Source organism: Lutra lutra, chromosome 9, assembly GCF_902655055.1.
Source record: "Lutra lutra chromosome 9, mLutLut1.2, whole genome shotgun sequence".
Taxonomy (NCBI): Eukaryota; Metazoa; Chordata; class Mammalia; order Carnivora; family Mustelidae; genus Lutra; species Lutra lutra.
Window position 1 is genome coordinate 29,425,653 of NC_062286.1, and position 27,288 is coordinate 29,452,940.

Sequence of the window (27,288 nt, forward strand, 5' to 3'; positions counted from 1 at the left end):
AGCAGCTCTAAGTAGAAACATTTTATTACATAAAAGGCAAAATATCTGAATCAAAAAAGTCCAGCTGATAAATTTAAAGATAAATGACAGAGAAGATTATCTGCAATATACAAGAGAACAAAGACATAGAAAGGAAACCGGGAGATCACAAAGTAAAAACACAAATGGCCAAGACATTCGTGGAAATTGCTCAATTCTGCTAATAATTATAGAAACGCAAAGAAAACTTTTTTCCCCCCAACCTTTCAGATAGGAAACGTTAAGATCATTGATAATTTCCTAGGATATGAGAAAATAGGCACTCTTAAAGTAGTTGATGAAGTCAATAGCCACAGTCTTTCTGGAGGACAGTCTGCTTACTCTCTGACCCAGCAGTTCCACTTAGAGGACTCTGTTCTAGGTAAATAGGTGAACAATGTTACTCAGAGGCATATGTGGGCATGTGTGTTTATGGGGGGGATTAAGTCATACAAGATAATTTACAAATTATCAGTGTTTATCCCCAGAGAGCAGAATTCCCAAGGTCTGAAAGCAAAACTTGGATTCTCTCCATTTTGTGAAAAGTCTGCATATGTACAATGATTCTGACTTTCTTTATAATCAGAGAAAAATAAAAGGAGTCTTCCAATGCCCTCTGTTAAATTGGGTTTTCAAAAAGGTATGTTACGCTCTCCCCAGAAACCCATCTATGCAAGCAGGTAATGATGAGTCTTTCTCCCTTTTCCTGATGGTTTCTGTCTATTCTATTTTATCCATAGTGCTCGATGTTGTAAGCTCCTTCAGGAGTATTTTGGGAGATGGGCAAGGTATAAATGAACAAATTACTTAATTAAAAATATGACTGTTTAGCACCTATTGTAAGTTTATTTATAGATAAGTGAATTGTGCAAAATCCTAAAACATTACCTTTTTTGCAAGTCCCAATATCTGTATTTATCTACAATCAAAATTGCTTAAAACTGACCATTGTACCATGACTTCTATTTATAGGTAACATCCATATTTCGGTTGAAAATACAATCTTTTTATAGAATAAAATTGAGTTTCTAAATTTCATGATAAAACCTAGTCTTTTATTTGATTGAGCTGAAAGTAGGCAACTTATCCAAACTGGGCCAACCTTCTCCCCTATGAAATTGGAATTGGAGAGAAAATAGGAGAGATGGCATCAGGGTGGAGAGAGGGAGGGAGAGAGAAAGGGGGAGAGAGTGAAACAGACTCCCCACATGGAACACAAAAAGTCTTTCAGCAGGTAATGGAATGAGCATTCAGAGAAAAGAGTGGGAAAGAGAATCATTCTGTCTTTCACTTCCTGGCTCCAGACCTTCCTGAGCTGCCACTCTGTCCTGCCTGGATCCTGTCCTCCCGCCCCCCCCCCATCCCCTTCCTTGGCTCCAGGTTGGGTCTGTGACCACAACATCAACACATGGTCTCCTCCACTGGACCTTATGTGACTAAACACCTTCCCCCATTCTTTCTGACCTTTCCTTGCCGCCTCACATGCTCCACAGAACTTTTCTTTCAAAGCACTGTAATTCCCTGGATGATCCAAGATGTAGAACATTCTTTCTTTTCCTTTAAATACCCATCACCAGCAAAAAAGTTCATTTTATCCCAAGACGCAATCCTATTGCATCATACCCACCCATTAAAGCAGATGTTTAATCAGGGGTCATAGTTTTTAGTGCCAGGTATGTTTCCATTTTCCCCACACTGGCACTCCTACCCTTTCTGTCTTCCTTCCTTCTTTCTTTCCTTCCTTTCTTCCTTTCCTTCCTTCTTTTAAGATTTTATTTATTTATTTTGAGAGAGAGAGAGTATGCACATGATGAGGGTGGGAGGAGGGGCAGAGGGAAAGGGAGAAGCAGACTCCCCACTGATCAGGGAGCCTGAAGAGGGGCTTGATCCCAGGACCCCAGGGATCCTGACCTGAGCCGAAAGCAGATGCTTAACTGACTGAGCCACAGAGGCGTCCCTCTACTCTTCTTTCTATGTAGAAAACTCTGATGGAGACTTTCCCGTCATTAAGTGATGTTTCTGACCTAGATGTCATTGTGCTGCTGTGTCACAGACCCCCAATACATACAGCAAAAGAAACTATGCAACCTACATGATCTTTTCCTACCCGCAGGCAATCAATTTATTGGGCATTTTATTGTGACCCATGTAGGTTTTTCATGAGTAGATTCTAATCCCGAAACAGCCTTTCAAGTAGCAGGGGCAACAGTGGAGGTGTCAAATGCCACTGAAAGAGAGTTGGGAGTAGCTGAGGGTATTTGGGCAAATGAGAACATGAGGACAAGAAGGGGAGAGGGGGCCTTTCTGGGACACTCTCCCCCAGAGGCCAATGCCAAGTACAGAGAGTGTTTGCTAAATTGCTCCTACCTGCCAGAGGCCTGTTTTCATTGACTTCAGTTGATTCTTGGCAATGGCAGAATATTCTGGAAAGAGAAAGGGGCCTTCTAGTGCTCAATCTCCACTCTCTCAACCACTTACCTCAACTAACTTCCTTATGTGCTTATTGATGACTGTGGGGTCTGGCTTTGGCATCACTCCTGATGCCCACTCCAAGGGCACCACAGGCTTCGTGGGCGTCGTAGGGGAGGTAGGCTGCTGACAGAGAAAACACATTTTTTTTAACTTTATCTGAGCCTTTGAACAGTTAGGGGACACTGAGAAGGACATGTACCTTCTATATTAAAAATACCAGTAAAAACATATATGCAGCACTTAAATGTTCTGAAAGGAAACATCTTCTATCCATGGAATCTAATCTGTGACTAAATACACGTGTGGATAGTGTATTTTGTTTAGCAATAGCCTAGATTCCATTATTCTAAATGGAAAAAAAGATATTGCTCTTCCAGCCCACCCAAAAATTCTATTCATGTTCCCCAAATATTACTAAAACAGCTTTGAAACTTATTTAATACTCCAAACAGATTTTTGTATAATATAAAATATATAAAACACCAGTTGTCTAATTCTTTAATAACTGGATTGCTGATAAATTAGTAGATGTGTGCAGTGAATGGGCCCATGAAAATGGTCAAGTTTATGTCCTCAAGCCGGCATCTTTCTTAATATGCTTAATCCCTTCTCACTGTTTGGCTAATTAGGTCTTTCTAGCCTCTTTGGTGAATTTGCTTTCTCTATGTTTTTCCACGTTCTTGCAAGACATTTTCACTAAATAATGTGGAGGAGATGGTGGTGATAATGTATTACATGTTCACACAACACAAGGGAAAACACAATCCCCTCAAGAGACTAGCCAAGAGTGCTGTGCACTTAATTCCTCTCCCTGGGACTGTCATATAATGTAAATATCTTTGTTGGTGCATGCATGCAAACTGTATTGGGAGGTTTTGATATTGAATTGGGGATAAATATGTTTGCAAGAGGAATTAAGGAGTAACTATACTGGATTTAAGCCCCTCGCAATGTTGTGAGATGAGAGAGCAGGACCAACAACTACCCGCTGCCTGATGTGTTCACCAAAACACAGACTCACTCCCACACACATCATACATATCCTGGCTCCTTCTTTCAAGCTTTTCATTTTGTTCATCTGATGAAGGATAAACCCATGGTTCCCAAAACTGTATAATAAGGTGCCCCATTGGGAACATGGCAGTGGACTCATATGGAGGTACCAAAAGATATTTCAAACTTCCAAGGGAAATAAAGCAGTACGCCATATTTGACAGACACCATGTGAACTATCAGCTTAAAGTAGTTCACAATTCCCCCATTAGATCCCGCTACATTTCTTCCAATGTTATCATATCTTTCCAAAGCAAAAAATCAGTGTGGAACAAGGAAAAAGGTGGCAGTATTCAACCTGATTCCAAGATTTAAGAAATTGTTCCATGCCCAACAGGCACACCCATCTATTTGTAAGTAATTGTGGTTATTTAAGAATGAAATTAAAATATTATTTTTATTTCAACATGTGTTATTTTTTCAAGTGGGTTCTACATCATTAGAACATTAATATATATTAAATTGTTTGGCCCTAACTATCCTAAAAGTGGAATTGTGAGGTATTTCTTTTGATCTAGAGGTAGTCTGAAAAAACTGAGACACAAAGTAAAACACAAAGAACTAGTGAGACACGAAGGGTGCGCTGTGCAGAGCAAAGGTTCAGAGGGGGACTATGCAAGGTCCACCGGCACCAACCATAAGCCCACCGAGTTACAGGCTCCCGGTGTTCTCTGACAGGAGCTTGTTCTCTAGTGTCAGCATATGTCAAACCTAAACACAAAACAGGATGACAAGAGATGAAAAAGAATTGGGGAAATGTGTTCACATAGATTCAGAGGCTTTTAGTCGTTGGAAGGGGCTTTGAAAGCTTCTGCTTTTATAAAAGATAAAAAAGACTACGTTGGATGGAAATGTCTCCTACAATTGGCAAAAATTCATCCTGAAAATAAACTAAAACAAATCTAAAGAGCACAAATCAGGCAAGTATGCTAACATGGTCATTCCTACCATGTTCCTGATACAAGCGGTGGCAGGAAAATGATGGGCAGCATCCTGCGGCAGAAAAAGCACAGAAGGGGTGCCTGGGTGACTCAGATGGTTAAGCGTCTGCCTTTGGCCCAGGTCATGATCTCAGGGTCCTGGGATCGAGCCCTGCATGGGGCTCTCTGCTCAGCGGGAAGCCTGCTTCCCCCCTCTCTCTGTCTGCCTCTGCCTACTTGTGATCTATCTCTCTCTGTCAAATAAATAAATAAAAATCTTTAAAAAAAGAAAAAGAAAAAGAAAAAAGCACAGGAGTTGAAAACAGACAGGCCTGACACCGCCTCCCAGTTCTTCCACATACGGGCTGTGTACTCCATGTGAGACACCTGTCCTCACCAGACTCCACTTCCTTAAGAGTTAATGAGATACAGATGCCCCAGCAGGTGCTCAACAACCAATAGGTAGCAATTAAGGTGCCTGCTTATAGATAGAGGAAGGGGTGAGGAGGTGGAAATGCCATGTGCACGTGTAACAGTTTGCCACACTGAAATCAGTGTCCTCCCATCAAAGCCAAGGGATGAGAAAAGAGCTCATGAATTCCTTTTTTTCTAATAACTTTGCCTTTCTCTCCAGGTCTTAGGCATGCTAACTTTGCAGAGTCTAGCCCTCATTCTTCCCTTTGGCCTGTATCTGGCCACATGGATCTATTCTTTAGTGTCCCCAGGAGATGGGCCTCTGGGGACTGGTAGGGAGGTGAACATGCTGATGGAAACACCACACTCATGATAGTAAGAACAGATGCTAACTGGTCAACCGACTCAAGCTCAAGTGCGTAACCTCCCAGCACCTCACAGGCATTCTGCCTCTTTCGGGCTGATGCTTCAGAATCAGAATAGAGGGTCACGCTTAAGGTCCACACCTCTGGCAACATGCCACAGAACTCAGCAGGTAAGGAGGTAAGGCTTGAAGCCTTTATCAGAAACCCGATGTCAGGATATGAGTCTAAGAAGCCAACATAGACAGTTTTTCCTTCAACATGTGAACCTCATCCTCACTGTAAATTTCAAATTCGCCAAGGTATTTTTTATTAGCACAAAACATATCTAAGACACAGACAACTGTTTCAGTTTGCTGCATAAAATACTCGATAAAACTAATGACCAGTGCAATTTCCCCAATCTCAGCATAGAATGTTTCTCTACTAAGAGTCAGTGATCCAAAGTGATACTGAAATTCTGAGCTGAGTCAATCATTAGCAGGGAAATTTGTGAATTATGATCAGGGTCTTCAAAATTTACTACACTTAATTTCATACTGAATGGGTTTTATATTGGAGAGTCTAAATGCTGTTTAACATTAAGATGAGTTCTTGTTTTGTTGGGAGGAGGGCCTATATGTACACAAATTCTCAGATGGGACATAGCACATAGAAGATAAACAATGAAACGGAGTAATTGGGAATAATGTTCTTCTTTATTAGCCTCTGATATGAAGAAATAATCTCAAACTGTCAGAGCTCAGCTCTTCCATGGGCAAAATGGAATAATACGGATTTTTAAAATTCTTCAATCTTCAGATCACAAAGCATCACTGGAACAGGCATCACGATAAATGACAAACAACAGTATTTGGCCCTGATCCTTAAAGAGAAAACACCACCTACCGATTTAGAATTTCTAGGCTCCAGCACCAGTGACAGTTTGTAAATATCATCTTCTGTGTGGTAGAGGTCCAGAGAAAGCTACAACAAATTAGAAGGGATAAATGATGATGTTGGATCACATTTACTTATTTATTTACATTGCTGAAATATTTTTCAAACTCAATGTGTAACCTCAGTGTCTAATAATTTGAGAGAATGCAGAACATTAAAAAGATAGCATTTGGAGGTGGAACATGAACTTTTAAAAAGAAATAGTGAAACCTAGTATGGCCATCAGCCATACTATGAGTTATGTCATATGAGTTATGTCAGATGTGTTTACATCAACAAAAGGCAACATGCTCAATGCAATAGGGATTGTTCAGAGAGGTGACAAATACAGCAGAGGGAGAGGTTCTGGAGTCCAGTGGGCCTGAGTTCAAGTGTAGAGCCTGCCACTGCTTAGCCCTGTCACCTTGAACCAGTTATATCTTCTCTGATACTCAGTTTCCACATCTGTAAAATGGAAATTACCTTAAAAGTCCCTACTGAATTGCATTTTGATCAGGATCAAATGGAATACCTCATGGGAAGTACTACACACGGGCCTTGGTACACAGTGAAATGTCAAGAAAGGTTATTTGGTATTGCCATATCTTCTCATTTGTCAGAAGAATCCAGAAATCTGAAGTTTTATATGAAATACTCAATTTTTAAATATTAGCAACTAATTTTAAAAATTTAAGATTCCATGTCGGCCAAATAAAGCCCATCTGCCATGGGCAGTTGCCCACCATTTATAAATTCCACAATGGAAAACTCTACTGGCCTTTAAGCCTCAAGAAAACAGGCAGCACATTCGTCTTTTCTGCCTCTGTAGCCCCACCCATGGCTTGCTGCCTTGCATTGTGAACACTACATAAACAGAAAGAAAATCAAGTGACTTCTTACTTCTGAATTCTTTGTTAACAGGAGTTATTCTGGACTTCAATGAACCTGTTCCTGTCCTCCTAATTAGGTCTCTAGTGACTGGCACTGACATCTGCTGGAGAAGGGATGACAAGAGTGCTAGAACATCTGTCCAGAAACCCAAATAACCACATGCTATGGAGGGGAGATGCTCTTTCAAAAGACACAGAACATCCTTGAGTATTTTCATACAGCACATGGACAGATACCAGATCCTATGATGGAAATATCTTCTCCAAACCTTTGCTCTCTATTAGTGGTATTGTGAACCTGGGCAAGTCATTAACCTTCCTGGGGCTCAATCTCCCGGTCTATAAAATGGGAGGCATAAATAATAGTCCCTCCCAGAACTGATTAAATGAGCTAACGTGTCACCAGTGGGGTTTGTTTAGTGAGCCATACCGATAGATTTCCAGCCAAATGCCACTGTACCCATCAGTGAATGTGAAGCTGCCCCCTGGGTTACTCCTGCCAGCTCTCTGCTTCCCCAGCCATGATCCTACCTCCGTGCATTCTCTCATCTCCTCTGGGTTTTATGGTCCTGCGTAGAGTAACCTGTTGTACTTCCTATATGCCTGTATTTTATAATTATAGGCAGTGGAATTTCAGGAATGTTTGCTTGTGTCTAACATATTTTGAGTCTCACTGTTTTTTGAAATATGTCCTGAGTCACTGTTTTCGTTTGTTGCATTTACATCGAAGTCTATCGGCAAAGATGGCTGTGGATTTACTCTGTACATTAAGACCACATTGCCTTGATTAGAGAATTATAAAATAAAACACACTTGGTCATCAAACTATCGCCATTCACCATTTTTGCAATTCTTCTTCTTCTTTTTTTTTGGAAACTGTAAAAATACAGGGGGCTTTCCAGATATTTGCATATACTCAGAATGGTAAAAGTAACTGATAGATCTAAAAATACTATGAAAAGAATCAGACGATTTCATATGCCATGAAGCAAGAAACATCAGCTTTTAAAGCTTCTGGTTCCAGGACTGGGAGGGATGACAATGGAAGATGCCTTCTCTAGATCTTCCCTGAAAAGGGGAACAATTCAAATCCCAACAGTGTAGTGCTGGGGTCCTAGTTCCTTCACGTGCCGGGTACATTTCAGGGGATAAGTTTACAATGATAAAAATGGCATCACAGTATCTGACTCATAGATTTGGTTCTGTAATTAACTCCTTCTCTGAACACCCATGAAGAGGGAGAGAGAGACTACTTATTTTTTTTTTTTAAGGATTTTTATTTATTTGACAGACAGAGATCACAAGTAGGCAGGGAGGCAGGTAGAGAGAGAGAGGAGGAGGAAGCAGGCTCCCTGCTGAGCAGAGAGCTCGATGTGGGCCTCAATCCCAGGACCCTGAGATCATGACCTGAGCCGAATGCAGAGGCTTTAACCCACTGAGCCACCCAGGTGCCCCTAGACTACTCAAATTTTTACAGATGCAAAATAAAATAAATGTCAGCAATGTTTCCACATTACGGAGTAAGTGTCCATGGTTGAGGAGAGGAGGAGTGCCCCCACCACTCCATAGCGGGATTCAGAAGTTTGCCATTTGCAAGCCTCTTGTCCTTCAGAAGTCTGTTTCTTTCTTCGTAAAACACAAAGGGGTAGGGGTTGAGGTTACAGGCTCCTGTCTGCTGAGGCTAGCTCCTAGAGTGTCTGTGAGAACCTACCAAGGAGAAGTTCGTGGAAGCGCTGTGAAAAGGCAATCAATTATTATAGAAAGTTCAAACACTGCTATGCAGCTCCCTGCATGGGGCAGACACTCAGTAGTTCTGGATCCATTGAAGAGTCCTAATTTGCTGTCTTCCAGGGCTCTCTATTATGAATTGTCTTCCTCACCTAGGGCCGTGTTTAGAAGCAAACAATCTCTCTCGGCAAAAACCTGACCCAGGGTCTTGGGGCTTCCCCATGCCTTCATATGCATTTGGGTAGCTTCTGTCACTCAAATGGTTCTAATCCCAAAACATGCGTGCTCCGTGAAATGCCCACTGGGGTCCAGGGAACCCCTGATGGGAGTCTCCTCTATCCGCATTGAAGAGATTCACCCACCGGTGGCAGGAAGATGGAATGTGTGTTCTTGTGCCCTGAACCTTCTCCTTGGTGGTGGGGAGGACAGAGGGATGTGGGCTCTAAGCAGGACCTGGCTTGCTGATGGGTGCTCAGAGGGGGAGCTGTGCTATTGCGAGGAACCACGGGGCTGGAACCACAGAATCAGACTGACACTGGCTGCCTTAGTCTCCAGGCTCCCCCCATGCTTATATCCAGAATCACAGAAGTTTAGAGCTGGAAGAGATCTCACAAGGAGCATGGAACCCCTTATGAAAAGTCCAAAGTCAAGACCAAACGAAGTAACTGCACACACAGAGCTAAAAAGCTAAATCTCCCACCGGGGATCCTTGCCCCTGCAGTACACTAACGACACTGCTCTTCCTAAACATGGGGCTTGGTGGCTCCTATATACTCCTTTAATGGCCGAGAGAGAGTGAGAGAGAGAGAGACTGAGTTGGCATCCTCTTTCTTTTTTCTTTCCTTCCCAGCAAAAAACTGTTTCCTTCATCCTTATTTCTGGAGTTCAAATTTTCCATTTGTACCTGAAAATTTTCATTCAAAATCCTTTGATACCTCCCTAAACGGCTATCATTAGGGTGCTTGCTGCATTCGTGATCCAAAATGTGTTCCCCTCCTCCATCACTGGTTTTTTTTTAAGATTTTATTTATTAGCTTGAGAGAGAGAGCTTGTGTGAGAGAGAGCATGAGAGAGAAGAAAGTTAGAGGAAGAAGCAGACTCCCCGCTGAGCAGGGAGCCCGATGTGGGATTCGATCCTGGGACTCCAGAATCATGACCTGAGCTGAAGGTAGCCACTTAACAGACTGAACACCCAGGCACCCCCCTCCATCACTATCTTTTGTGTGGATGAGAAAACGCCCGAGCATGGGCACCTGCTCTATGATGCTCTCACAGAGCCGCCTGGACACCGACATGGGGAACTCAGGCCAGCCTGCAGACATCACCTGGGTCTGTGGGTTTGCAGTCCAACTAGGGCTGCAACTCTGGTCACTTATTCATGGAAACAGATTTACATGGCAAATGATTAATAAATGCAGGTGCCTGGTCTATTGTGAGGGTTTTTTTCCCCCAATGGCAAATGTCTGCGTGTTTACTGTTTGTCATACAAACTCAGCCCCAGGAGGTTCATGTTTCTGTGTGTCGCCCACTTCTGCTTTATACTAAGTTACAGCTGGCTTTACGACGTGCATTTAGGGGGTTCTGTTCTTTGGTAAACAATTATGTGCTCTAGGAACAGTCTGTGAAAGGTCTAGGAATCAATGCTCTCATTCCCAATGTAGCAGTAGGGGATTTCAGCTCTCAGAGCTTCAGAAAGTTATTGTTTTCATTTTCCACGGTCATTAAGGGAAAATAGTCAATTCAGTGTTGCAGCCACGGGTCAGAGGCTTCAGTGTTATAAACCCAAACAGGGAAGTTGCTTCTGCATTTGTGAAACAAGGGTGAGAGAATTTGGTCATGCCTCTGCCCCCTGACAAAGCAGCCACCAGTGGGGAAGGCTCTCTTCTCTACACCTGTTCTCTCTAAAAGCGCTAGGACCTGGAGACCCACCACAGAGGACAAAAAGTATGATTATTGGGTGAATGTCTTCTGTCTGACCCACTTCATTCCCAGATACAGTGTTCATCTGTTGAGCGCCTAAATATGCCAGGTACTGTGAAAGGTGCTGGGGATATGGACTGTGTCAGGCAGATGAACAGGAAAAGAAATCTATTACCAAGTGATACCGCCTATGGTTAAGAAAGCATAAAGGGCAAGAGCCACACACGTGACCGATGTGTTACTGCTCTGGAGAGGAAGAGAGAATGCTCCAGAAAGACAGAGGCTTTTGAATTTGAGCTAGTCACAGGGGTGGGTAGGGAAGGGATTTTCCAAGAAAGTGCAAAGGCCAGGAAGCAGAAGGCAACAGTTCACAGTGGAAAGTCCAGTGTTCCTCAAAGTCGAGCGTGTTGTGGGAGCAGGTGATGGCAAAACAGGCTAGATAGACAATGAGTCTGGAAGGGTCTCCAACAGCAGGCAGCTTTGGGGAGGTTGGCGGTAGGGGCAGGGAGATGATGGAGGAGGTCCTGACATTATCCCAGGCTTCAGCTACAGTTGTGCAGGGGGGGCAAAGGGAGGCAAATGAGATGAGCTATGTAGAGGGAGGGGATGAAGGAGATGGTGTGAAGAGGGAGAGTGAGGGGTTGAGAGCGGGAGGGGCTGAGAGCGGGAGGTCTGAATGTGGAGCTGGAGGGGTGCTGATTAGGTTCCTCCAGACAATGGGAAATTTCTTGGCCCCAAGATTGCAGTCTCAGTTCATGCTGCTTATGGGGCTGGGCTCCCCTCCCCTCCCCCACTCTTGCAGATCTCTCTGTGTCCACTGGCCCAGCATGCAACCTGGTGAGAGACTAGCCCGGATGTTCCTGTACACCCTGTGCAGGGAGGCACGGAAGAGCCCTTAGCACAAACCCGGTCCCTTGAACTCACCGTGAGCAGGTTGATCAGATCCATGTTGGGTTCTAAGTGGTGGGAGGCGTTCTGCAGGGACACCAGTTCACTCAGGGTCACAGAGAGCTGGTGCATTTTTACAATGTTCACTTTGTTGTCCTCCGTCCAGTCTGGGAAAATGACGTGGACCGCTATCAAGTCTTTCAAGTGCACGCCGAGGATGGGGATCTTGAAGCCCTCGCAGTCTGCAAAGGCCCTGCGGTAGCTGCAGTAATTGCCGTTGGAGGAGACCAGCTCTGTCATTTCGTGCCAGTTCTGGGAACGGATGGGAAAGGAGAGGTTTCAGTTTTCCTGTCCGCCCACCCCCGTGTGCATCTGCTGTGTGCAGCTAGGACATTCCTCGGCCACTGAGAGAAGCATCAATCGAACCAACACTGATGCAGGGAAATATTAACCTGGGAAAAGAAAATTAGAGAAATGCACTGGGCCTGGCTAGGAGTGGGGCAGCCTGTTCTATTTCACTGCAGAGCAGAAACCTACCTGCACCTCTACCTGCCTGCTGGCGATGTCAGGATGTTAAATGACATCAAATAGCTATAAGTAGTTTGCAATTCACGGAAATCTTACAGTCCACAAATATAACCATGTATCCTATTAAAATATAGTAGGTACTATATTGGTGTGTCCTAGTTGTTCTAAGAAAGTTGCATTCATGGTATTACTTGAAGGTTAATCTGGGACAGGATGGGGTAGGAAAAGCCACACTTAGGTGTGAGATAGCTAGGGGTTTGGGACTCTGCTATTAACTATAAGTGTGACCTTGAGCAAGCAACTTCATTTTGAGGGGCCTGAGTTTTCTTTTCTGTAAGAAGGAAGAATTCAAATAATTTTCAAAGATACACTGGTGGTTCCAAGCCTCTAAGAGCCTCTACTGAATTCTTACTCTTCACAACGTGTAAAATGTGTTTTGCTCTTTACTTGAAATTCAGTACAAAGACAAAGGATATTAAGACACTTAGATAACAAGCCCCTTTAGGCTTTGAATGAGTGTTTTAGGTCAGACAGCTGTGTATCTTGGCTTATATCCTGCTGTTTATTGTTAGTTGCCTAACAGCAACCAGACCTTTGTAATAGACCTCAATTTCCATGGGGCTATACTTTCTCCAAACAGCCCATGTGACTCAGATGGAGCTGCCTCCATTCCCAAGTCCAAGGATGGGTTCTGATTTACCATCATCCCAATTTTATCCCCTCTGGTTTTTGATTGGTTCAGGAGCACAGACCTAAGCCAATCAGTACATTATATTTCTCTAGCCACTGTGATTGGCCCAGTGATGAGCATGGAACTTGAGGTGGGCCAAGCTACCTAAAAAGACGGTCTTCCATTCCACCGGGCAGGGCTGAAGAGAGTTTTCCCTATCTCCAACTTTCGTGAACAAGAGCACATCATTTATGGAACACCTGGGTGGCTCAGTCGGCTAAGCTTCTGCCTTCAGCTCAGGTCATGATCCCAGGGTCTTGGGATGGAGTCCTGCATTGGGCTCCTTGCTCAGCATGGAGCCTGTTTCTCCCTCAGCCTGTCGCTCTCCCAGCTTGTGTGCACTCTTTCTCTCCCTGACAAATAGATTTAAAAATCTTAAAAAACAAACAAACAAACAAAAAACAAGAGAGCATCATTTTCCTGCTGCTACAGATGGTCTAATCAGGAAGGAAGGCAGTCTAATGAAATGAATAAAAACCTGATCCTCCAAGGAAGACAGAGCTACTGAGCCAAGAGCTCTGACCAGACCATGCTTGGATCTGGCCCTGCCTCTGGACTTCCAGGTATGTGAGCTGACCCATTCCCTTACTATTCCAGCAATTCCCAGATTTTTTTTAAACTTATAATTGAAAAGTGTCCTTACTGATAGAGCAAACTCCACGCTTACAAGGAAATCTTTTCATAAGGATGCAATGTCCTTTTTCACTCAATAAAGAAAAATATTATTATAGTGGCCTGGAAACCAATGTGGCAGAAAAAGCTCAGTTTGGGAAATGATCACTGTTTTTTCAAAAATACATTTTTTTCCCTGAAAGCTCATTTATCAATCTGAGGGATTTCTGGACAAGGTCTACACCTGCCTCTTCCTTTGTCCCTTTCACCGTGCCTAACACAGGGCCTTGAAGAGAGCAGGGGTTCAACGACTTCATTTGAGGAGGGTAGGAATGACTTGTCTTATTCATCTTGTATCCCCTGTGTGTGTCACTGGGCCTGTCACACAGTAAGCATGAAATGCACACTAGTACTTACAACTGCAGTATGTTTATGGTATTCAAGGCCTTCCTACTGGGACACTTGCCACCACTTCCAATCTGTTTTTCCAGCCAGTGTGGCTACTCCCTTCCTATTTAATTCTCCATGTGTAACCAATCATCACCTAAGAAGAAAACTTCCCCCTCTGAGTGACATTTCTTAGGAGCATCCTATCCCTAAACAACTTACAGATGAGTTTTTTACTTAAGATTAGGATCTAATCCACTGTTACCTTTGTAACTTCTGAAGAAAGATGAGAATGGGTCTCCTTGAGGCGTGAAATGGAACTGTGACTAAGGCCTCCCACCACCGCCATCAGAGTGTTAAAATTTTTTAGCTGGAGGAGCTTCTGCAATGAAAAATTAAAAAAAAAAAAAAGTTAAAATCAATACTTTGTAACAATTTTTCAGTTATTCTGGTCTATCTGAATTACAGGTGAATGCGTGCACCATTTCAATAACAAGGATCAAAGAAATATGTCATCAGTTTAAAATGAAGTACAAATGCAATCCACCAGAAAAATATGCCAATAATTTTACAAAAAAAAAATAATTATAGTAAGTTCTTCTAAGTATTGCCAATTAAAAGCAATCTTCTCGCATGATAGCAGTATGAGTTGTTCACCAGATATTAAGAATACTTTAATTGTAAACCCCAAATTTCTTCAACAGCTTTTCTCTAGAGTGAACGAACATTCCTTTAAGAACCCTGTCCAAGGGACACCTTGGTGGCTCAGTTGGTTAAGTCTCTGCCTTCAGCTCAGGTCATGATCCCAGGGTCCTGGCCTGAATTGGGAATCCTTGCTCAGCAGGGAGCCTCCTTCTCTCTCTGTCTGCAGCTCTTCCCTCCTATGTTCCCCCCAACCTCTCTCTGACAAATAAATAAATAAAAGCCTAAACAAAACAAAACAAAACAAAAAACCCAAAACCATCTAACTCCAAGACATACATACCTTGGCAACGTTGATAAACTTTGTAATGACTTCTGCCCTTTGCTGGGGGGTTGGTTTGCTAAGAACCATCAACTGGACCCACTTAGAGATTCCATTAAATAAAGCAATAGATCTCTCCAAGGTTGGGTTATTCTCCAGGCAGCCATGGATGACATAGCTTTGGTAATCAGTGAACTAGTAAAGGAAGATTCAGAGACTCTGAATTAAAAGGGAGCCTTTGCAAAATCAGAAATTAGAATGTTGGATGGAAGATGGGGGTATTGTTTCATAACAACATAATGATTTCTCTCATTTCACATTTATAAGGGCATCTTACAAATTTGAATATACATGTACCCTTCACATATTATTTTGCTGTTTCACTCCCCCATACACAGATACATACTTATACATTACAGCGTCAGGGGTGGGGTGGGGAGGGACAAGATTCCAAGTCACATTCCAGTGAGTCCCAAATTTGCTGGATCGTGAGATTCACCTGGGGCGTTTGTGTTATAACCTCTTGGTTTCTGGGAACCCTAGAGACCTAAAGGATCAATCTCCAGAGGAAGAACCTAAGAATCTCCATTTTTCAGTCACTGCTGGTGATTCCAGTGGTCAGGCAAGTTTGAGATACAATGGCATACATTAAAGAAAAGGAAATGGGGGCGCCTGTGTGGCTCCGTACATGATCCCGGGGTCCTGGGATTGAGCCCTGCATTGGGCTCCCTGCTCAGTGGGAGGCCTGCTTCTCCCTCTCCCACTCCCCCTGCTTGTGTTCCCTCTCTTACTGTCTCTCTCTCTCTCTCTCCCTGTCAAATAAATAAATAATAAATCTTTAAAAATAAAGGAAATAACTATATATATATTCTTTAAAAATAAAGGAAATGAATATATATATATGTATATATATATACATATATATATATATAAAGATTTCAAGTCAGAATAATTCTGTAAAGTTTTTTCAAGAAAAAAATAAAAACAGCAGTTGAAGTAAGGTAGCTCCTTAGCAAAACAAACACCTTTTCAGGAAGTCATCATGGATGTCATCAAATACATACGAGCCTTCCATCATATAAACCGTGCAGCAGGTTCCGTCTCGTGGCCTGCTGGTGGAGAACCATGAAGGTCCTCTCCAAGTAGCATTATTTATTGAAAAGAATCTGTGTTTCAGAAATCCATACTTCTAACTTCATGTTCTTCTTTGCAACTAATAATGTAATTAACTCCCTGGCATCTTGGAAAAGTAGGAAGAAGAATGGCTGCCCCAGAGTTTGGTGAGACAAAGGCAGATTATGAACCACTGCAGAAATATTATCATAACAAGTGGAAAGAGAGTAGGTGGCTAGGAAGAGACAAGAGACCATATTCAGGAGGAAGAGATAGGAGGTGGAGAAGGAACACTATCAAGACAGAATAGGAAAGAAAGGTTTAATTCAGGGCCTCCATTCTTGGGAAAGAAATGACCTAATGGAAGATTCTTATCAAAGCCTACAACTCTTATTTTCAACCTACACCCATAATTAGGCATTTACAGAAATCCCAACCTAACTAAAGATTTCTTCCCTCAAATGAAGGGCCTAGCAAAACACGTTCACTTGGGAGAAGTCAATGGAGCTCCATAAACCTTGAATGGTTAAATCTCCACTGAGTATTTAGAAAAATCATGCTTTAATCCTATGAAAGGAGACATTGAAAATAGCGACAGATATATAGCTCCTAAGCCATAAACTAAAGACAGGATAATATTTATCTTTGGTTAAAAGGGATTGTTCCTGTGAATTCAGGGCACTTTTCCAGTGGAGCACAATGACGGGGCTGCCAACACTTCAGAGTATGAAAACGCAGCTCTTGGGAAAGTTGGCATGGTGGTTGTTATCCTTGGAAGAATAAATGTCAGTTTCTTACTGAGATCCTTCTAAAAGATTTATGCTCCAGAAAAGTGAGGTGCTCAGCCAATTCAATGGGCTCCAGATGGTCAAAGAGCAGACAGGCTTTTCCCTTCTTGGATACTTTTTTCCTCTGTGTGACTCTTCTCATCCAGTCATAGGAAGGACTATAAAAAAAACAGTGAGTCTGGTCAATGTGCTGAAAGGCCATTTCATTCGATGGAAGTTATTAACCTACTGACTCTGTAACTCTTGGGCTGCTTCCAGGAGCGAAATACACGCCCTGTCCTTCATATTTGAAGAGAAAACCACTGACCCATTGCCAATAGAACAGAAACTTTGAGTTGTTTTTCCAGACAGGGTGGGTTTGCACTGATCCATCAAGAATTTCTTACTTGCTCTTTCTTATGACCGGTAAGGTTGGGATCACAGGGGAGAGGTTTGGGTTAGGTATATAAATTTGTCAGATTATCAATACATAGGATGGTGATTTAAGGCACACGAAAGCCACTAGAAGTTGGTTCTCACACTTCAGCAACATATGGATGATCTGAAAGGCTCATGATAAAGACAGAGGTCTGACCTCACTGCCGGAGATTCTGATTAACTAGGAATGAACCTGAATAATCTCTATTTTTAACAACATCCCCGATGATTCCTGGATCATGCCACCTGGATCAAGATTCTTGAAGAGGTATTCTAGGAAAATGGACTAGAGTATGAAAGCCCACAATACAAGAGCTTATCTTTGTAAGACGGATAACCATACTTAGGGTCATTAAATAGTTTTCTCTGTGCCAAGTTAATAGTAGATATAAAATGTCAGTCTCATTAGCACTGAGTTCCTAATAACTGAGCTAACCAGCAGGGCCATCACTACTCCCTCCCCCAACAGTGGGCTCATCATATTGGAAAGAAGTGTGAGCCACTCTTACATGCTGGATATGTCGATGAGGCTGATGTGCTTTTCATATCCTAGTTGACTAGCTACTTCCCGAAACTCTTCAGTCATACGGATCAAACCAAGGTCCAAGTTAAACTCCGCAGGAAACTTGAGAATCCAGTACCTGAAAGGCATCAAATAGTCTTGAAGAAGAGAATATTTCAAGCTAGACCTTTATGGAAAATGTTGTATCATTTTACAGATTACATTTAACAATGAACCTAGGACCATACCCCAAATTAGCAATCTCCTATTCCCCTCCGATGACACAGAGTCTCACTCTTCCTTCCTTCAGTTAAGGACCCAAGCCTACCACTCCCACTCTGAACCTCTCTTTCTGACCCTAAGTCCTGAACATCTGGACTTGCACCTAAGTGCTGAGACACAGCTGAAATCGAACGCTTCTCCCAATTCATGGCAACTAGGTGGGAAGGCATATGGTGGGAAAATAGAAAAAAAATGAATTTACTCTTTCCAAGAGCTAGTTTTATTCCCTAATCACATGTGCTACTGCTTAATCTCTAAAAGAAAGATAAATTCTACTCCAAGGAACAGAGGAAGGCCAATTTAAACAAAATCGGTAAAAGGGGCTTGGGGGTGGGAATCTGAGTCAATTCTATTGCCAAACTAGGTCTACTGTCTGGGGGGAAAGAAATGGTCAACAATTCCAGAACCATCCACTGCAAGACAATTACATGTATAAGTATATTTACCTCATGAAGTAGCAGATCTTTAACCGGAATTCATCACAGGTTTCTCCACTGGCATCTCGATACGTGCACTAGTTAAAGAAAAAATCCCTGCACCTTGTTTCCTTTGCCCACACCTGCAGCTATCTGACCAATTTAGATGAATTCCTAATACAAAGGCCATAGTGGGGGGACATCTGGGTTATGTGGGCGTTCAGATGGGGAGAGAATGGGCTCTGACGATGTCAGCAATGAATAATCGTCACCTACACACTACTCCTCAATATTGAGACCTGGGGATTAGGATCTTGCTCACTTTCAGGGACCTCTGTTCAAGGCGAATGTCTCCTTACCCTCTCAGACATCCCCTCCTGCCCTGAGGTTGTTGGGAGGATGGAAGGGAGAAGTAGGAAGTGAAGGAAGCTTGCAATGAGCAGATGGATGACCACATGGCCCTAATAATCAGACCTTCTGCCTTTCAGGCTCCTCCTACCCCATAAGGCTTCCCAGTCATCTGCAAGGTCCCCTGGGCTTGAAGCAGGCTGAGACTGTAGGAACCAATATTAGTGGTTGCATAATCAACAGTAGATCTCTGAGAATAAAATCCCCTTTTAAATCTAAGAGTGTTTTGTCATTTTGAGTCATTTGGCTTTCAGTCACCTTTTAGGACTGCTGTATGTTCAAAGGTGGTAGACTATTAAAGCCCTTATTATAGAATGGAGTCTCTAACTAGGGGGTTTTTTCCTTGTTTGTTTTTGCTATTATATCAGAAGGAAATCTGAAATTAAGATCAATGAACAAATTCCAATAAACCACTAGAATGTTCTTTGTGTCTTGTAATCAAGGGAAGATGTGAAAATTCAGGTGCTGTTTGTGCCTGAGCCAGATCCCATTATTTTGGCTGGCATTTCCATATGTCTAAACTGTATCCTCTACGTCCATCATTTTGTCATCCCAAAAGGAATAAATTAGGTCTGGAATCAGTGTTGACTATTCTTTCATTGTACTAACAGCAGAAATGTTTAAGTCAAGTTAGAAACAGTCAGCCTACAGCTTCTGTTTCATTTTATATCTAGTAATTATTTTTCAGTAGAGCCAAAACATTCAGATGGATAGTCAACTGTTTGGTCCATCATCCAGATGTCTTGTCTAGACATCTATATATATCCACAAAACAGCTGGAACACTGACTAAAGACTATTTATTCATCTTAATTTACCAGCTTTTGTTAGATATTCTATCTAAATACAGAACTTGATTTATGATTGTAAAAATTACACAGTAGTTGAAAAGATATATGCAGAGAAGTTTTTCTGCCAATTCAGTGGAAGATAAATACCATCGGTGCATCAGTAGAACTATTCTTGGCAAATAACTATTATTCAGCTCTCCATTGTCATCTGTTAAAAAATAAAATAAAATGAGGGGTGTGGAAACAACAGTGCACTCTTCTCTTTTTCTAATAACAGTAGAGAAACATCAGTGTCAAAAATTTCTCATAGACCTAATTATTGTTTTCCTCCTCCTTCCACTGGTACCTTCCTTGCAAGTCAAGTGGATGGGCGGGGGCGGGTGGGGGTTCACCCTCCCTCTGGTATTGGATTACCAGATTCAGCAAACTGAAGTTCAAGACACTTAGTTAATCTGAATTTAGGTAAACCACAGATAATTCTTTAGTACAGGTATGTCCCGTGCATTATTTAGGACATGCTTACACTAAAAATATACTTTATCTGAAATTGAAATTTAACTGATCATCCTGTATTTTATCTGGCCACCCTACTCTGGTCTAACTCTTCCTGTAACGATCAATTTAAAAAACAATTAAAAAACCAACCATTTTATGACTCTGTGCAAAGAATAATCTGAAATGGTGAGGTGGGTAATGTAAACAACATTAGAAAGCATACAGCTATAAAGTCTGTAAACTACTAGGAGATATAAGACATACATGCAAAGGTAGAACGCAGCAGATTATGCTACTTGTCTGAGTTGAAAGACTGAGAAATGATCACAGTACCATGGGAAAGTTACAAAGAGCTGTGGGAGGAAGCAATCAGCATTCCTGACAGTGGAGATTAGGAATGGTATAATGAACATCTGACCGGCTTCTGAGATGAGCCCTGAAGTAGAATTTCAGTGAAGGCAAAGAGGTAGAAAGATGCAGGAATATTCCAGAAACATTAAAGTGGACAGGATGCTTGGCATATTAGCTGTGGGCATTAAAGGGAAGGAAATGCACATGGCAGTGTTACTGGGGAGACAGACTGGAGTCAATCAAAAAGGACTTAAATGCCAAAGATGGAGACTGAATTCTGTTCCACAGCAATCTGAATAGGGAGAAGTGAGAGTATCAAGGTACATCAAAGGGAGAAAGGGCTCATACCAAACATCTCAATGCAAGTTCTCAACAGTTCATCTAAGGTCGCTGCTTTTCCAAGTCCACTTGACCCCATGGTTATTTAGCCGCTGTCAAAAAACTAGATACATTTTCAGCATCAGATAGACCATCTCCATAATCACGTGACTTGGTAATGTTTGTGCCACTACTGGTGTCTGTTCTCAGTCATACTTCAAGACTCTAAAGAAACAGGAAACAGAAGTTATCAGACTAGAGTTCAGACCTCATTAAGGCATCACTTTTCCACATAAAAAGATAAGGGCTTCTATGACTGTATCTTTCTAGAAGAAAAGTCTCCTAGTGAGAAAGTCCATCAACCACCATGATGGTCAAATGCCTGCTGAAGTGTTCCTTCGCATGGAGGGCACCCCAGAACGACCAGAATGTTCTGTGAGGTATCATTCCATTCTGCAGCTGACATTTTCTGGATACAGCATCTTACACTTTCTTCATATTCTTAAGTGATAAGAGAGCCATTCAAGAATATTATAAATGTTACTCGGCTTAATATTATTACAAGTATATAGGAGGTAAATTTTAAAGTGCAAATATATTGATACGCATCATCTGCAGTGATCATATAAACATTCAACAACTGATTTAAAAAATCTTATTTGCCTGATTTCTCTAATAGTAACACTAAGAGTAGTAGTGAAAGTATTAACAAAAACCAACTGAACACACATTCTGTACCAGGTACCATACCAAATGCTTTATGTGTATTATCCAACTTGTCCTTCATAATAATAACATTATGGCCAACAGAATCATACTCCATAACAATGCTAACTAACAAAAGTAATCATTATTCCCAGTTTACAGATGAGATCATGGGATTTGCAGAGATTCAGCAACTGGTCTAAACCTACACAATTAGGGATGCCTGGGTGGCTCAGTTGGTTGGATGACTGCCTTCGGCTCAGGTCATGATCCCGGGGTCCCTGGATCGAGTCCCACATCGGGCTCCCAGCTCCATGGGGAGTCTGCTTCTCCCTCTGACCTTCTCCTCGCTCATGCTCTCTCACTGTCTCTCTCTCAAATAAATAAATAAAATCTTTAAAAAAATAAAATAAAATAAAATAAACCTACACAATTAGTAAGGCCTAGAATCAGGACTCCATTGTAAAATAAAGTTTTTACTTTCCTTTCCCTCCTTTCACTGCTCTCTCAAGTAAGGATATCATAAGCTGTCATAATTTTGCCCCCTAGTCAGAAAGGGACATAGCTGAATGAGCTGTAGAAGAAAAATGTGGGTATGACAGAGGTCCTATTTTACAGCACTGTCATGGGAAAAATGGGGATTAGAAACAACCTCTTAGAGTTCCTCATACTAGAAGTACTGCTGTTGGAAACACCACCATTTTATTTTACAAAGTCCCTGTGACAGTTCTATACAGGGCCTAGGGAAGAGAGAGGTTATCATGATGTAACAAAGTTATCAATGTCGGGTAGTTTAATAGGTAAATGTGGCTGGCCACTGGGCTTTAATCTCATAAACTGTTTGAAGTCAATGTCTATTTTACTTTCAAAATTTATTTATTCAACTGGTAATCATTGAGCACCCGACAAATACCAGGCACTGGGCTAAGCCCTGAGGCTGGCAAGATGAATAAATCATTGTCCCAACCCTACCTTCAGTAGGCTCAAAGTCAACTTCAGAAAGCAAACACATGAATGTATAGGGAAAAAAGCTAACGTCCACGTGTATGGTTGTATTAGTTCAATCAGACCACCAAAGAGTGATATTTGAGTGGATCTGTGCACTAGGCATACAACTCCAAGGAAAATTTTTTACCATGTATTATTTCTGTGTAAAAGCCATATTCTTGTGCTGAAGGTGCCATGCTCCAAGCATAAAAAGTCAGATTATTTCACATGTGCGGTAAAAATAACAGAAACACTGGATCAGGGCTCTCCCACTTCTGCTGCTCAAATGAGTTGTGAAAGGGAAATATTAAAGATGTCTGGGACCAACTCTTTTTACATCTCTTCACCAGGTTACCTTATCGGTGAGACCTTTCCTGACCACCCCATTTAAAACAACAAGACCTCTCTCCCCACACTCACCTCCTACATAGCATGCCCTACCTCACCTCCTGGATTTATTTTTCTTCATAACAGTTATCCCCATATGATGCACTATATATTTTACTAGTCTATTTGTTTTGAAATCTCTCTAGCGCTATAAACATAAACTCTATGAATGCAGGGATTTTTTTGTGTTTTGTTCTCTGGTGGACTCCCCAACACCAAAGATTTTGTCCCTCACAGAGAAGATACTAAGAAAAGCAATTGATGGATTAATGAAGAAGTGGATGGATGGATGAAGAAATGAAGAAAATAAGGAAGTGTAAGAAGTTTGCCTTTTTAAGTATATATTTGTATGCACGCAGACTATAAATTTTTTAGTTTGTTTTAGTAAACAGCCTGGGACAGGAGTTCCTGCCAGCTTTCTAGACTTAATAGGATCTGTCTGTATTCATAATAAGAACTTGATATCTCTTCCAGGACATTTGGGGGCAACACTTCTCTTATTTCCCTAATATAAATTCTCTCAATCCCATTAAAAGTCAAGATTGGACAACTGACAGGTTTAATTCTCCTTCATGTCTATACAGACACTTTTTATCTTGTTAACTCTTGTTACTGAATAGTAGATATATTACTTAGAACCAAAGAGCTTAGATCAGCTAAACTAGATTCTCAGGTCAAAACCAAAATTATTCAGCTGATCTACTTGAGGAAGTTATTACCTTTCCATAAGGCGTTGGACATAACCTCGTACCAAAGACCTGTCACCGTGTTTGGAGTTAGATTTGTGATCCGCAATAAAGCCAGCACCTGAGGGCCAAGTGGGCCAGACTACCCAGTTAAAACCTGTCTCTGCAGTCAGGAGATGTGTCTGTGCCCCTACTTAGCATTCTGTCACCTGTACATGTAGTTGAGGTCTCATTTCATATGTGTGGCTATTATTGTGTCTACAACTGATTTTTTCAACAGTAAAGCTTCTTTATTACAAAAGCAATATATATTCTTCATTTAAAATAGGACAGAAAGGAAAAAGGAAGGAAAAATATGTTACCCATCATCTCATCATCATGATTGTTAATATCATAGCACCTTTCTTTTGTTTTTTCTAGGCATATTTATCTTGTCAAGCTTCTCACATCATCTACAATGGTTTACAGAAATACTTACCCACTGGCTTTACACTGAAAGATCTCCAGGTCTGAAAGAATTGTAAGGGCAGATATCATCCTTGGAAAAGTTGCTGGGGATGCAGTCAGCAGAACCGGTTTATCCAACTTGAATTATAAGTACTTTGGAGAATCTGATAAAAGAACATAAAGAAATCCCCAGACAGAGTTAAATAATAGAAGCCCTAAAGAATCCATGTGGTGTTAAAGGACTTCCAAAACCCTTGAGTTATATAGGTGGTATTGAGATTTTGTCTAAATTTCATCTACAAAGTCAATTTAAAAAGAAAATTATTCAAAATAGTTATTTGGTGACATGATATTTTTAAAATCAAGTAGTTTTCCTTTAATTCAGCCTATTACAATTCTTCAAGTGTGGCAAAATTGAAATTTATACACATAGTGTAAGATACTATTTTGGTCCAAATATACTTCTATTATTGGAGTACTCCTTAAGAATTTCCAAACACTGACCTTGGAGTGTTAGTAAATCTCTAGAATAGTTTGTTGTGGTGATCATCAAACTCTGACTCTAAATCACTCCTGACTGTCTCAACATGAATGTCAATGTTATTTTAGTCCAGGTTGTTTAGTCTCCCAATGGTTTGGACTTGCTTTAGTGTTGATAGGTACTCTCTGGCTGCAAGGAAAATTATTGCTCCCCAGCATACACATTTTCTCGCAAGTTTGAAAAGGACACCATAAGCCAAAATTTCCCCAGGGCTTGAATTACTTCTAAGAGAGAAGTTCTCACTTCAAAAGGGCAATAGATTTCTGTTGGGTGTGATTTCCAAAGGCTATGATGTATTCATGCAGCAAAAAGGCTTTCACTAACATGAATGCCTCTATCTTCAAATAAATCCTTGTGAGGTTGTCTAGGACAATAAGAACTATGCTCCCAAGTTTAGAAATAGTAAAAAGGAGCCAACTCCATGCAGCTGTCCATTAAGAGACATAAATTAGCACCCCAGCCTCTTGACTCAGAATCTTGGATTGGATTTCAACATTAGATAAGCAAATGGGGAAAGTTTTACTTACCTCTGAGTAAAATGCCATTAATCCTTCTTTCTTTGCTAGATTGTTGAAGGAATTATAGAGGTAATGTAAAATCTATCCACTGTATGTCTTCTAAAACACTGGGTGCTCAGGAAAGCTCTCTCTTTGCCCACACTACCCCTTCCCTTCCAATATTTAAGGGTTTCTAAGTTGAGGACTTGGGTGAAGTAGAAGACATATGTTTGAAGTGACAGGAAGAGAGATGTTAAGTTAGAGAAGGAAAAAGGAGAAAAAGTATTGTGACACTAGAGCTTCTAGGAGTAGGGAAGGTGGCCTCATCAGCAATGGAATCTCATTCTTGAAAGTTCTCAAGCCAAAGTAAAGTAATGACTATCAGAGATATTGTAGGCTTAATTCCCAGATGGTGTCTAGGAAGCATGCCAGAATGACAGCAAAGGTTGCTCCTGGCTCCAGGACTGTAGGATTTATAAGGTGAAATATTATATCTAGTGAGTATTCAATAAACAGTTTTGAAATGATGCTGGCCCTATTAGAACTTCCAAAGGTAGTCTTGTCTATAGCATTATCTCTATTGCAATAAAAAAACTAACAAAAACCCGTAAAGACTCTTTCCTCCTAATGGCAGATATTGTCTTTATGTATTAATAACCACAAACACGTCTTTGCTTTTTTTGACCCACATACAGAGATAAGGGGGGGGGGGGTCTCTAAATGCCTAAGTCATTAGTGAAAATGACTGTTTGATTACAAACCTTTAAGCCTTACAGATTAACATAGCATTTGTTGTTCTGGCCATGTTCAAGCTTAATCTCCCTTTCTCACCACAGACATGAGATCTGAAAGGTGCTGTGATTATATTCTCTGAAACTCCATGGGAGAATCAAGACTAAACTATTAAGTTTAGTAAGAGAAATGATAGCAAAACTCTGAAAAACAATCAAGTTATTTGACAAATACTGAGGATCTATTAGAGACCAGATACTAAGCAAGATACCAGAGTAGCTGGTAAAAGAGATTGGGAGCAAACAGAGAGAAGGATAAATTGGTGAGCAAGAAAGACATAATTCTTTTTTTTAACATCTTAATTTTATTTTTTTCATGTTCCAAGATTCACTGTTTATCCACCACACCCACTGCTCCATGCAGTATGTGCCCTCCTTAATACCCTCCACCAGGCTCACCCATCCCCTCTTCCCCCACCCCCTCATAACCCTCAGTTTGCTTCCCAGAATCCAGTCTCTCATCTTTCGTCTACCCCTCTGATTTCCCTCAATTCATGTTTCCTTTCCTTCTGCTAATGTCCTCCATGTTATTCCTTATGCTCCAGAAGTAAATGAAACCATATGAAAATTGACTTGCTCTGCTTGACTTATTTCACTCAGCATAATCACCTCCAGTTCTGTCCATGTTGATGCAAAAGTTCGGTATTCATCCTTTCTGATGGCTGTGTAATATTCCACTGTATATATCGACCACATCTTCTTTATCCATTTGTCTGTTGAAGGGCATCTCAGCTCTTTCCAGTTTGGCAATTGTGGACATTGCTGCTATGAACCTTGGGGTACATATGGCCCTTCTTTTTTCACTACATCTGTATCTTTGGTGTAAATGCCCAGTAGTGCAATTGCAGGGTCATGTGACCCTGCAAGAAAGACATAATTCTGATATTCTAGCAAAGAATTAAACAAGTAATTACAATAAAGTATCCCAGGAAGAGGAGGAGCACTACTTTAGTCCAGGAGCCAAAGGAGTTTTAGCTAGGCAAAGAGTAGATAGGAAGATGGCAATAATGAAAAGCTGAAAGACATAGAATGAATGAAGTACTGAATGTGGCGAGACATGAGACTAAGAAGTTCATAGGAGTAGCTCATGAACAGTACTGTAAGCTATATGAAGAAGTATGGGCTCTATCTGAAAGGCAATAGGAAACCATGATATCAAAGATGAGTAAGAGTGTGGCATGATCCTATCTAGACTTTTTAAAGATTCCTCCAGCTGCAGTATGGAAAAGAGATGAGTAGAGATGTACACAGATGATCGTGAAGCCCGTTAGTAGTCAGTTATGACCATCCAGGCAAGAGATGATTGTTATCTAAACCAGTATGTGGCAATAGAGATGAAGAAGACTAGTTGGTTACAGGATATAATTTGAAGATAGATCCAACAAGATTAGCTGATCGAATGGCTTTGGGGAATGAGCAGAAAGGAGGAATCAGGGATAATGTCCAGGTTTCTAGCAAACCATTTGGTTGGGTTATGAAGCCATTCCCCTGAGACTGAGAAAATGAGGGGGAAGGGAAAGGAGAAGGAAGTTCATTTTGGACAAATGATGAGAGCATTTTTAG

At 41.3% G+C, this 27,288-nt stretch overlaps 1 protein-coding gene across 6 annotated transcripts in view; it reads right to left on the bottom strand.

Annotated features, from left to right (window-relative positions):
• Nucleotides 1-27,288, bottom strand: part of RASGRP3 (RAS guanyl releasing protein 3) — a 104,546-nt gene that overhangs the window by 17,650 nt on the left and 59,608 nt on the right. For 4 of the 6 annotated variants that reach the window (XM_047744147.1, XM_047744148.1, XM_047744151.1 and 1 more), the window contains 11 exons: nt 23,928-24,060; nt 20,715-20,909; nt 19,626-19,728; nt 18,353-18,415; nt 17,632-17,763; nt 16,716-16,863; nt 14,826-14,999; nt 14,106-14,222; nt 11,620-11,895; nt 6,128-6,205; nt 2,497-2,613 (listed from right to left, as the gene is read on the bottom strand). In XM_047744147.1, the coding sequence (XP_047600103.1) occupies nt 2,497-2,613; nt 6,128-6,205; nt 11,620-11,895; nt 14,106-14,222; nt 14,826-14,999; nt 16,716-16,863; nt 17,632-17,763; nt 18,353-18,415; nt 19,626-19,728; nt 20,715-20,784 (1,278 nt within the window). In that variant the 5' untranslated portion in view covers nt 20,785-20,909; nt 23,928-24,060. Of the gene's footprint in view, nt 1-2,496; nt 2,614-6,127; nt 6,206-11,619; nt 11,896-14,105; nt 14,223-14,825; nt 15,000-16,715; nt 16,864-17,631; nt 17,764-18,352; nt 18,416-19,625; nt 19,729-20,714; nt 20,910-23,927; nt 24,061-24,964; nt 25,374-27,288 lie in introns of those variants that run through there. The other 2 variants (XM_047744149.1, XM_047744150.1) reach the window with 2 other exon arrangements.